Raw genomic sequence first — 13235 nt, 5'->3', positions numbered from 1 at the left:
AGATACCAATTACAGACTTTGACCTTTGACCCCAAAATCTAATCAGTTCATCTTTACCTCATTATACATACCTGTGCCAAGTTTGACGAAGATCCCTTTAGCCGTTCTTAAGTTATCGCGGCAACGAGAACTTGTCACGGACGGACAAACTGAAAACATAATGCCTCCGGCGATCTCGTCGGCGGAGGCATGACAAAGTATTCTTCAATCGTTTACTTGGAGTGCTTGCTTGAGTGCTTAAGCCACTTGGTGAGCACTCTACAAACTTCATTCTCCACAAGCTTTCCTAACAGTAGCTCGGATCTCCATGGGAACATCCCCAAAGCTCGGATCAGCAGCTCGGATCTCCATGGGAACATCCCCAAAGCTCGGATCAGCAGCTCGGATCTCCATGGGAACATCCCCAAAGTTAGGAAGGCAAAATAAATGAAGATTAGAATGTGGAAAGGAACTACAAGTTCAAAAGGCAATTTAAAAATGTTTTCAGTGGTTACATAGCAACAAATCCTCACACCACGACAGAGTGGCCGAGATGGACGCCACTCTAAGTTGTCTGGTCTGGGTTTGATTCGCCGCCCAGCTATAAACTGCCATCCCAGTGTTTGACAGGCAGGGTGATTCATCACTGTGCGTGCCGCTCCTCAGAGGGACATTAAACTGGACGTGATATCTGGTGTAATTTCTTCCCCTTCTCTCCTCATCCTCTCTCTCCCCCCATCCCCTTCCGAGCTCCCCCATACTCACCACCCTCCCACCGCCTTACTCACACCCCTCCCTCCCAGAGTGCATATAGACGTGTGGTGAAACGACGCTCTCCCCTCCTTCCTATGTTCATTTTTTTCTTGCTCCCCCTCCTATCTTCCCCTTTTTCTTGCTCCCCCTCCTATCTTCCCCTTTTTCTTGCCTCCCCTCTTCTATCTTCCCCTTTTTCTTGCTCCCCCTTCATATCTTCCCCTCCCTCCACCCTTCTCCCCCTCCTCTCTCTCTCCTTTCAACTCCTCTCTTCCAAAAACCGCCCCCCCTCTCTTTTTCTCTCCCACATTTCAGGATTCCCATCAGCAAAGCTACAGTTAGTATTTGCCAGTTATCAATAAAGTATACTGTGTGTTGCAATAAAACTGAATACATGTTTGTGTGGTGTATTTTGTCAATCTTCAACACTGGTTTGGATGATATTGTGTGGTGTTTATTTGCTGGAGTGTTTGTGTGGAGTGGAGACGACACATTAACGGAAATTAACACATTAACACAAAACGCAAACAACGGAAATTGCCAAAAGTTGCTGCAGCGGCAAAAGGTGGTTCTGTCATATATACCCCTTAACCATTACTAATCCACCAAAAAACCTTATAGTACTGACAATTTCCAGGTTTCATGTCCTGGCAACTGGGCTACATTGACGACATAAGGTTATGTTCACACAGCGGACAAACAGACCTTTTCAATTGTATTGTATAAATTCACATTGCAATCATATTAATTTTACAGATGTAATCATGTTCCGTGCTTTCTTCTCTCAGCATATGCACGTTCTAATAGTACGTACTTTATAGACATACTCTCATTCTAGTAGTACATACTTTATAGACATACTCTCATTGTAAAAGTACGTACTTTATAGACATACTCGTAATATAAAGGTACATACTTGCAGGCGTACTCGCATTCTAATTGTCCATACTTTGTGGAGGTACTCAGTTGGAAAACGATAAAGTGTAATACTGGCTGGCTACCACCAGGTGGCAAACAAACAAACGAACCCAAATGCAATACCCTCTCCTGTGGGCGAAGGTAAAACATTTGACTTCAAAAATCCAGTTTATTCACATTTAGAGGGAAACGTTGTCTTCTAAAAACATAATACCTAAAGAAACAGCTGAATGACATTTTACATGAAACAAGATAAAGGGATGAACTTGTTCCACATTATAAAATTTAAAAGGGATAGCAAGTTACAAGTTCATATTAATAAAATTCCAATTAACATTGCTCTACTTTTGATGTAGATGGGCTTCTGGTTGCATTTTATTTCGTCGAGCCTTTTGTTTTTCTTATAAGGCCTCTCCTCCGGTTTACATCCCGTTCTTAGCCGTTCGACCCTCCACGATGTGGGTTCTTCCAGTAACTAACTCCTTCCCATTGAAACTTGCACAATCTCCACTTTCCCACACACCGCCACTCTTTCCTCCCCTTGGTGGAACTGAATTGTGGAGGTGGTTCAATTACACTTTGAGGAGGCAGTGCACCACCATCTGCTGTTATCAATCATCCATGCCCATTCTATTTTGTACCTCCATTAACCCCACCTCGCCTAACCCTCTTACTTACAGGTTACCATTTCTTCCCATATTTTTACTCCCGCCAGGGAGTAATGTATTCGATCGTGTCCGTGTGTTTGTGAAAAAGATATCTGGAAAAGTTCTGAACGGATTTGGATGAAAGTTGGTGGGATGATTGCCCTTCGGATAAGGAAGAATTGATTAGTTTTTGGTGAAGCTCAGGATATTATTCCGGATCCAGGAATTTTTTGAAGGATTGTTTACCATTGGAAGATAGGGCTCATTTTTTTTTAACATTATCTTCTATATATTCTATATTTAACATTGTGATATGAAAATAGTTTTCATATTTGTTGTAAATTTTTTCATATTTTCATAGTAAATTTCATATTTGGTCTTTCCCTCGTGGTCCCCCTGTACTGTCTTTCCCTCGTGGTCCCCCTGTGCTGTCTTTCCCTCGCGGTCCCCCTGTGCTGTCTTTCCCTCGTGGTCCCCCTGTGCTGTCTTTCCCTCGCGGTCCCCCTGTGCTGTCTTTCCCTCGTGGTCCCCCTGTGCTGTCTTTCCCTCGCGGTCCCCCTGTACTGTCTTTCCCTCGCGGCCCCCCTGTACTGTCTTTCCCTCGCGGTCCCCCTGTGCTGTCTTTCCCTCATGGTCCCCCTGTGCTGTCTTTCCCTCGTGGTCCCCCTCTACTGTCTTTCCCTCGTGGTCCCCCTGTACTGTCTTTCCCTCGTGGTCCCCCTGTACTGTCCTTCCCTCGCGGTCCCCCTGTACTGTCCTTCCCTCGTGGTCCCCCTCTACTGTCTTTCCCTCGTGGTCCCCCTGTACTGTCCTTCCCTCGCGGTCCCCCTGTACTGTCTTTCCGTCATGGACCCCCTGTACTGTCTTTCCCTCACGGTCCCCCGTACTGTCTTTCCCTCACGGTCCCCCTGTACTGTCTTTCCCTCACGGTCCCCCTGTACTGTCTTTCCCTCGTGGTCCCCCTGTACTGTCTTTCCCTCGAGGTCCCCCTGTACTGTCTTTCCCTCACGGTCCCCCTGCACTGTCTTTCCCTCGCGGTCCCCCTGGACTGTCTTTCCCTCACGGTCCCCCTGTACTGTCTTTCCCTCGCGGTCCCCCTGTACTGTCTTTCCCTCGTGGTCCCCCTGTGCTGTCTTTCCCTCGTGGTCCCCCTGTACTGTCTTTCCCTCGTGGTCCCCCTGTGCTGTCTTTCCCTCGTGGTACCCCTGTGCTGTCTTTCCCTCACGGTCCCCCTGTGCTGTCTTTCCCTCGTGGTCCCCCTGTGCTGTCTTTCCCTTGCGGTCCCCCTGTACTGTCTTTCCCTCGCGGTCCCCCTGTACTGTCTTTCCCTCACGGTCCCCCTGTGCTGTCTTTCCCTCGTGGTACCCCTGTGCTGTCTTTCCCTCGTGGTCCCCCTGTGCTGTCTTTCCGTCGCGGTCCCCCTGTACTGTCTTTCCCTCGCGGTCCCCCTGTACTGTCTTTCCCTCATGGTCCCCCTGTACTGTCTTTCCCTCGTGGTCCCCCTGTACTGTCCTTCCCTCGTGGTCCCCCTGTGCTGTCTTTCCCTCGCGGTCCCCCTGTGCTGTCTTTCCCTCGCGGTCCCCCTGTACTGTCTTTCCCTCACGGTCCCCCTGTACTGTCTTTCCCTCGCGGTCCCCCTGTGCTGTCTTTCCCTCGCGGTCCCCCTGTACTGTCTTTCCCTCGTGGTCCCCCTGTACTGTCCTTCCCTCGCGGTCCCCCTGTACTGTCTTTCCGTCGTGGTCCCCCTGTGCTGTCTTTCCCTCGTGGTCCCCCTGTGCTGTCTTTCCCTCGTGGTCCCCCTGTACTGTCCTTCCCTCATGGTCCCCCTGTACTGTCCTTCCCTCGCGGTCCCCCTGTGCTGTCTTTCCGTCGTGGTCCCCCTGTGCTGTCTTTCCCTCGTGGTCCCCTGTGCTGTCTTTCCCTCGTGGTCCCCCTGTGCTGTCTTTCCCTCGTGGTCCCCCATGCTGTCTTTCTCTCGTGGTCCCCCTGTGCTGTCTTTCCCTCGTGGTCCCCTGTGCTGTCTTTCCCTCATGGTCCCCCTGTACTGTCCTTCCCTCATGGTCCCCCGTGCTGTCTTTCCGTCGTGGTCCCCCTGTGCTGTCTTTCCCTCGTGGTCCCCTGTGCTGTCTTTCCCTCGTGGTCCCCCTGTGCTGTCTTTCCCTCGTGGTCCCCCGTGCTGTCTTTCCCTCGCGGTTGTCAGCTCTTTCACGAGCCTCGATTCAGTATACAAAAAAGAAAGAAAAAAAAAAGTAGTTTAAACTCGTGGTTATGCGTTAGAGCGGTGTATTTTGTTAGCAGCGTCGTCTTCAAGGTTCTTTTTTTTTCTAATAAAGACATTCTGTCATTTTAAAACCACCAAAGTGTGTATTCAGTTTCCCCGTTTCATAAACTGTATCGTTTGTATAATGCTTTAAAAGTTTTTTTTTTTTTTTACCTCAGAAGAGATTACATTTACCTCAGCGAATGTCAATCGCGGTGTCAGTATTTGATGAACTTATAAAGACTTAGGTGAGTTATAAGTGTGACCAGCATGTGCATGGGATTCTTCCCAGAAGAATGAGTGGTCGCATTAGCTTGTACGACTTAAAATGAGCGAGTTTTGTTTTCACGTTTGGGCCAGTTTTACATGTTGTAAACGTTTGGGCCAGTTTTACATCCCTAAGGAATGAAACTAACGTTTTTCCTGGCTTACAATTTTATTTGAAGTCACACATGCCTCAAAATACACTCATCTATATGGAATTGAACGCTGAATCCGAAAATGTAAGTGAAATTGCCTTGTTTTTTTTAACATGATCTTCTATATATTCTAAATATATATATATATGCAGTGTCTGTCTTGTGTTGTCTTGTCTTGTGTTGTCACTTTACTACTCCCTCAAACTTTTGTGAAATTGTACTATTCCAACGACCCACGGTGGGAGTATGCGCTCTACTGAGTGGCGTTCTAGTCTTGTTCATGCTTTCCCTTGTGTCCAACTGCACTCCGACTACCCCATTGCCCGTATGTTACCATTTCGCTCTCTATCTCCTCCTACTTCCACAAACATGTATAGTCGTGGCCAAAAATATTGGCACTCTTGCACCTTTTTCAAATAATGCACCATTTCTTCCAGAAAATGGTTGAAATAAAAAAATATTTTGGTATCCACATATGTATTTCTTTGGTTTGCAATCGAACAAAACAAAAACTGAAACAATTACTAAATCTTAGCTTATTCCATACAGAAATCCTAAAATGTCCCAAACAATATTGTTATGAATTTAGGGTGAAGGGGAATATCTAGATCTAGGTAGATCTGTGTTGGTATCATGCTTCGTCTGTCGTGGGTAGCTAGAACCTTTTTGATGTGCAGTAAGTCAGGGACCTGTAGCCCGGATGTCGGATAAGTTGGATATTTGTCCCTGTTACGAGGGGGTGGGGCATGCTAATTAGTTCAGGGATTATGGGTAAAATTCCCTTGTGTGTCATTCCCTCTGTGAACATCGCAGTGTCCCTTATGGCAATACATCCCATAGACAGTAGATAGGCCCTCAGTGCACACACTAATTAAATCCCCCCCCCCCCCCCCTTTACAATGACTGACGAAGAATTAACCGGAAAAACCAACAGGCAGCGGCCACGCAGTACACCAACATGGAAAACGAATATCATGCCAGGCAGACGGGGAGCCACGCCCAGAGGGGCTCTTGATTGGCCAGGGGGGGGGGGGGCGGGGGGGGGTCGAGCACCAAGCAGAGCGCCGATTGGCAGGGTAAGGAAGGTAAAAGAGCGACACACCGATTGGCCACCGACCGATGACACCTCGGCCAATCAGTGCGGAAGGCGCAAAACAACTACTTAGAAGCAGGTCGCTGATTGAAGGACAAGCGCCGGTGACGTCAGAAGGCGCGAAAGACCACCAAGAAACGAGGCACTGGTTGGGAGAGAGGAGGGCTGACGTTACACCGCGAGCGAGTGACAAAATGACTCGCTCACCGGCATTTTGTCTCTTCTCTTCCCTTGGCCTCTTGCTCCTGACTGTCCCTTCGCGCTGGGCCTTCTCTTGCTTCGGACTTGGTGGAGGAACGAGCAGTTCGAAAGACGGTGGAGAGAAGGAACGCCGTCGATTCTCTTCCTTGCGTTGGTGTACAAACGACGAGTGAGGCTTGCGTTGGAACGCTGACGAGCAATCGTGCGGAGGGCTGCTTTGCACCAAAGACCAGGCAGTTCGCGCCAACCGGAGCTGCGTCGTAAGACGCGCTCGAGCCAGACGATCCCTGACACTGTCAGATGGAGATAAGCTTGCATTCACAAACACGAGACATTTATTTTATTATTCTTCTATTCGTCCTGCATATGAAGTCTGTGTGCGGGATCCCGATTTAGGAACATTATTTATTTACCGTCACGTTTCCTTGTTCTCGGGTTCCGTTATAAATATGTATTTGATGTGCATTTCACATTCGTTTCGGTTTGAGTTAATTTCCACAGGGAGAAAACATCGTCGGGGCCAGAAAGGTAAGCTGCGGTATTTCCCCCGGCCCGTGTATCGAACAGCCATCGATTGAATAAACGCCTTCATTAAGCTCGATATTCCATCCATGGTGACACTTTGTGTTAACCGAGCCAACCACACGACAATATTATTGGCACCTTTTAGAAGGTGTTAGAAAAAAATTAGATTTCAAGCAGGTGATTCTCCTTTACTTTGGAATTGAACTCACCTGTGGTGAGTTGCAGGTGCCTGCAATATAAAAACACTCATTCAACCAGTTTGAATAGAGAAAAGGAGTCATTCTGCTGTTTTGTGTCACTGTGTCTACCGCAATGAGCATGGAGAAAAGAAAGAAAACCAGAGAATTGTCTGAGGTCAGACACAAGATTGAACCCAAGCATGGGCAATCTCAAGGCTACAAGTCCATCTCCAGAGACGTTGATGTTCCTGTGTCCACCATGTGCAATGTTATCAGGAAGTTTAAGGCCCATGGCACTGGAGCCAACCTCCCTGGATGTGGCCGCAAGAGAAAACTTGATTGCAGCGAAGGATTGTTTGAATGGTGGAGAAAGCACCTTAGGTGACATTAACTGACACCTTACCTACATCAACTGCCAAACAGGTTCAAGGTGACATTCAGACACAAGGTACGACAGTTTCAACTCGCACCATCCGTTGCCAGCTCAATTAAAGGAGGTACTATGGTAGAAGACCGAGAAGGACCCCACTGCTGAGAGAGAGACTTAAAAAAGTCCAACTGAAGTTTGCCAAAAGCACTTGAACAAGCCAAAATCCTTCAGGGAGAATCGAATGTCCTGTGGACAGATGAGACAAAATTAGAGCTTTTTTTGTAAAGCACATCATCTCTATGTTTACAGAAAACAAAATGAAGCCTTCAAAGAAAAGAACACCTTCCCTACAGCATTTTGGAGCGCAATGTTCAACCCAGTGTCAGAAAGCTGTGTCCATCGAAAGTCATGGGCCTTGCAGCAGGACAATGACCCTAAACACACTTCAAAAAGCACCCAGGAATGGCTCAAGACAAAACGCTAGACTGCTCTGAAGTGGCCAGCAACGAGTCCAGATCTAAATCCCATTGAACACCTGTGGGGAGATCTGAAAACAGCAGTTAGGAGAAGGCACCCTTCAAATCTGGGAGAACTGGAGCAGTTTGCACAAGAAGAGTGAGCCAAACTGCCAGTAGAGGTGGAGGAAGCTCATTCATGGCTCAGGTAGTGCTTGATTGCAGTTATTTTGTCCAAAGTGTGTGCTACCAAATATGAAGTCTACGGTGTGAATAATTTTGTCAATGCCATTTATTTTTATTTTCTGATTTAAAAGGATATATTAAGTTCTGAATCAAAAACAAAGGTTCTGTAATATTAACAGTGAAATGAAGAATTGTGGAGACCAAATACTTTTGTCAATTTAAATTAATTTTTTTAGAGAAAATTGTGAGTTATTGAAAAAAGTGCAAGGGTGCCAATATTTTTGGCCACGACTGTATTTAGTAAACAAAAACGAAGTCTTACTCTTCAAAGGTTTTAACAGTTTTCATTGTGTCAGTGGGATCAACATTTCATTTTCTTCAATGTTTTGTCTTCTCTTTCATTTTTCACTCGAGGATATTTTCAGTGGATTTTATTAACTCAAACATAAATTCACAATTTAATCACAGATTAAAAATCAAATTTAACCAAAGAGTAAACTATATAAAACCCTGGAGGATATCAAAACCAAGAACCTTTTTAGAAATAACCAATGAAACAAGCTGTTTTATTCAGTTTCCTGCCGTGGTAGGAAATATTATATTATAGTTATACACAGAACATATGTAAATCCTTACTATTATTCACGGACCGGTGATTGTTTGTCACGCTACTCCTCCTGCAGTTCTGGTCCGATTGCATCCAGACTTGCTACATAAGATCAGCATGACCCCAATTAGTGTATAGGCGTGTTTTTTTTAAATTATCTTTGCCGGTGGTCTTGGAGGTCAGAGGGTGGGGGGGGGGGGGGGGGGGGAGGTGGAGGGGGGTGGAAGGAGGGAGGAGAGGTTGCAAATTCTCGATGTAAATGACGTGTATCGTGTGGCACCACCCCTAGGTGGGGGAGGGTGTTACACATCCCCACTCTCCGGTACACTATTCCTGTACTAACGTTTTCCAGTGCAGTACGGTGTTTTGAATTCTAAGTGGTAGGCATGTTTTTGCTTCATGCATGTAACCCGGGTTTTTTTATTTTTTTTATTTCCGGGAGCAAGTGAGGGAGCAGTCAGTTGAGGGAGGGAGCCTATACACCATCCAAATAAAGGTATGTATCAGAAGAACGTGTTTCATGCTGAGAACACGCTCACCCATAGGGCGGGTACTCTGCTAGTATATTAAATACAAAGTTCCATTGAAACAGCTGCAATCTTTGAATGTCCATTAATAATTTGAAACATTTGCTTGGCTTCATCACTTCATCTTCTTTGGAATTCCCATTTAACGGACTCAATGGGAGGACAAAAATATTCCGTTATTTCGGTAGCCTGTTAAAACAGAATTAATTTTCTCTGAGAGTTTGAATGCGCGGTTTCCAAACTAATTTTCCTTGAGATTTTCCCATTGGGGCAAGATCCGAGTCCATTACAAAGTCTGATAAATCAGGGGTCCTGAACGGCTGACTTATTCTGCACTATGATGCATAACCAAGCACATGACAGCAATTGAGTCACGACACCATAGAATCTGCGTCAACATCTTCATCCATTTTTTTCTTGCTCTTTTTGTCTTTTTCTTTAGCATCACGTGCTGTCACTTTTCGCATCTTGATATTTGGCAGTTGCTTCAAATCTCCGTCCCATTCCCTGGAAAAGAGGACACGTGAGCCAAAACTAGGGGCTCTTTTCAAGCTCTGGCAGTAAAATGCTTTGGCAAGCAATGGGATCAAATATGCACAAATATGTCTTCCATTTTTATGTGTGCAAATGTGTTAGTGAGTGCGCAAATTGACTTAAAAGGACATTGGGCAAAAATGTATTCAAGCATGACTGATACAGAAAGAGTATCAGTGCATCAATAATAACACCAACAACAAATAAACAACCCCATTACCTGAACATCCTGAAGTGCTTGATATTAATGATATCTGGGATTTCTGTAAAACAGAACAAGGAGCATGTATGAGAAAATAAATTAAAAAGATTCACTGAGGCAGCAAAGTTAGTTCATGATATAAAGAACTACTCTCCTGAGTCCAGATAACTACATGCAGCAGCCGCTATGTTCCAATTCCCCTACCGGTTTCGCCGGAGGGGACTACAGCTTTCCTCTCCATCTGCCTGTCTGTCTATCCCTCCACCTGTGTTTTTTCAGACTTTTTCCCATACCCTTTAACATATTCAACTAAAACTTGGTACATGACTTTGTTATGATAAGTTACAGAACAATTTCGAGTTTCAGGGCGTTTTGTCAATTTCTCGGAGTTATGGCCTTTTTGGACTGAGAAAATATCACATCGGAAGGGTCATGTACTGCAAAGCAATTTTTGCTCTTGTTTTCTATAATTTTGTCATTTTATTTCATTTTTACAAGTAATAGAATGGCATTTGCAGAGCACATTCCTCTGCCAGGCTAAACAGTTTACATTTTGCATCTCACTGATACGCCGGATATGTATCCGGACCTGAACCAAAATTGAACCGGCTTGTTCTTGTCACCTACCAAACTCATCCACCAAGTTGTCATAATCCATCCACAACTTTTTGAAATACCATGCTTGTATATCCTTTTTGGTCCCTTCTCTAAATTGTCAAGAATCACTTGAAAAATTCTCATATTCGTATCAGTATCCGTATCCTCACCAAAATCTAAACGATTCGTCCTTGCCGCACAACAAAACTGTCCATGAGGTTTTGTCCGAATCTGTCCACGTTTTGAGATATGCTATATATGCAATGCATTTTTGGCCCTTTGATTCTTGGCTCTCTCTCCATGGTGAAGAATCACTTTAAAAAATGATCGGATCCGGTTCTTCACCAAAGTTGAATAAATCCGTCGTTTGCACACCCCCACATATCTACTAAGTTTAGTCCCAATCCATCCATACCTTTTTGAGATAGCATGCCATATATAGTTTTTGGCCCTATCTCTCAAAGGTGAGAAATCACTTTAAAAATTATTGTATTCAGATCTGGATCCGGATCTTCATCAAAATCTAATCAATTTGTCTGAGCTATGTTCGAGTTACTCCAGGAGCCTCAGCTTCACATTTTTTTTTAAACACCTTACCCGATTGAGGGCAACTTGAGCTAACTCTACAAGCTTTGGAACAAGTGCCATCCAGACAAGCCAGAATAAATCTTGTTAAACTTAAAGCTGAACTCTCCAGTCAGTATCCTTTCTCAAAGTCATGCTGCTGCCTTGCAAAGTATATCTCTGGCATATGTATGCCCCTACCGCATCCCCTCCCTCACCTCAAACAACATTACTACAGACTCTGCTCAAAATAAGTCAGAATGTCTCAACTCAGTGTTTGCCTTCAAATCCTAAGTCAACTCAATCCCCATCTAACCCTTGAAACAACGGGACTTTATGTCTTTACCCAAGAAGACAGAGACCAGCTGTCCAGCCTTGACCCTGCTATGGCAATGAGCCCAGATAGCATTTGTGACAATTTTCTCAAATAATGCTCTGCTGCTCGGACTTATCTGCTGCACCCTTTAACCTGTCCTCCTTTGGGTGCCACCCATCTGATTGGGCGTCAGCAAACACAACTCTCATCCCCAAGAAAGGTGCAAAAATATGCTACAAACTACAGAGCAGCAAGCTTAAATTCAAATGCTAAACAAAAGTCATGGGAATCCATCATTGGTGTTGACTTTGTGTTTCCTCTTTTCTGCAGTTTATTTGACCAGCCCCATCTCTGACCATCATTTGGATTCTGTTCTGGTCAGTCAACTGTGGATATTCTGCTGATCTTCTATCAGCAATGTTTTGAGGCCATATAATCACAAACAAGAGGTCAGAACTATCTCCTTGGGCATACCTCAGGCATTAGACACAATATGGCATTCTGCACTGCTTGCCAAACTCACTCTTTGTGGCATAAAAAGCCATTGCCTTCACACCTAGATTTCTGACTTCCTCCACTTAAGCAGTTAATGCATCGCTATCATTCAAAGCATTTCCTCTCCTCTTGCAGTGCAGGCTGGAGTGTGCCGAGGCAGTGTTTTGGGCCCAGTCTCGTTCCTTTTCTACATAAACAATCTCTCCGATGCTCTGGAAAATCCTCTTTTCCCTTTTGCGGATAACTCCACATAAAGTCGTACAGTACACTACCCCACTGACAGGCTGACAGCAGCTGCATCTCTCGCTGCTTATATTAATTAATTAAATCATGGTGTTAAATAGAACATGTCTTTAAATCCAGGCCAATATCAAGAGTCTTACCCTGTAGTTCTAGAAGGATCAAGTAAACCTGCTCGCAAGTGAACTTCCATGGCAAGCCATTGGAAGTGGTATAATTTGTTCAACTTGTGGGCCTCACCTTCAACCGTGACCTCTCCTGGGCCGACCATGTGTCAAATCTGGCTTCCTAAGCAAACTACAGACTGGGCATCTTCCATCATTCCAAGTCATTGCTTGAAAAATTAGAACCACTCAAAGCCGACAACGTCTTTGCTGATAGCTCAATGGGGATAATGCTCCTCAATGGGGGAAAAGGGGTGGCACCGCAACATGAATTTCTCTCTGTGTAGAATTTAAAGTCGCAATTGACATTTCCTATGATGAGGCCAAAGTGCAAGGCCTTTTACTCTCACACCACAGCCTATTTTTTTTTTACTGCTGCTCCTCCTGTCTAGCTAGTTCAGTCTGCTTTCTCAGCCATCAGACTCTCACCAGTTCTTCCAAGATGCACATGTTCTTCCAGTAACCTGCACCTGGTTAAACTCCAAAAATCCAGGTTTTATAGCAACTTCTGCTCCTTTGTTCGCTTCTGTCAAAATGCCTTCCAGAGATGGTTCAATCACTTTCTTCCCTCCAGTGCTTCAACCTAGCACTGCACACCATCTTATGTTATTCCCCCCATATATACTCGTTATCTTTTCTACCCCAAATAACCTTACCTAACCCAACCTGCAGAGCATAGCGACAGTCATTTCCCTTATTGCATGTATCACAATAATCTGAGGTCATTTAATTGTGATATAGGATGTGCGTCATAATGTGTATAGAAAGCTGTTGACTTCCCTCTCCTAGTGTGTGTGTGCGTGTGGTGTGCGTGTGTGCGTGTGTGCGTGTGTGTGTGTGTGTGTGTGTGTGTGTGTGTGTGTGTGTGTGTGTGTGTGTGTGTGTGTGTGTGTAAAACTGTGATCCTTTGATACCCTTTTAATGTTATTTCCCATCGTAATCTGTCTTTCATGTCACTTTAAATGCGCCGATAGGCCATTATGTCACAGACAGGGGTGAGAGGT

The 13235-nt window shown here is 45.1% G+C and overlaps 1 protein-coding gene across 2 annotated transcripts in view; it reads right to left on the bottom strand.

Moving 5' to 3' along the window:
• Positions 1-8401: 8401 nt before the first annotated feature.
• Positions 8402-13235, bottom strand: part of TMA16 (translation machinery associated 16 homolog) — a 437797-nt gene continuing 432963 nt past the window's right edge. For both annotated transcript variants that reach the window (XM_078776272.1, XM_068113090.2), the window contains exons 6-7: positions 9874-9916; positions 8402-9626 (exon numbers count right to left, since the gene is read on the bottom strand). In XM_078776272.1, coding sequence (XP_078632398.1) covers positions 9491-9626; positions 9874-9916 — 179 coding nt within the window. In that variant the 3' untranslated portion in view covers positions 8402-9490. The remainder of the gene's footprint in view (positions 9627-9873; positions 9917-13235) is intronic.

Source organism: Myxine glutinosa, chromosome 4 (assembly GCF_964187855.1).
Source record: "Myxine glutinosa chromosome 4, kmMyxGlut1.1, whole genome shotgun sequence".
NCBI classification, from domain to species: Eukaryota; Metazoa; Chordata; class Myxini; order Myxiniformes; family Myxinidae; genus Myxine; species Myxine glutinosa.
The sequence above is the reverse complement of the archived record's forward strand: the minus strand, read 5'-3'. Positions and strand labels throughout refer to the sequence as shown.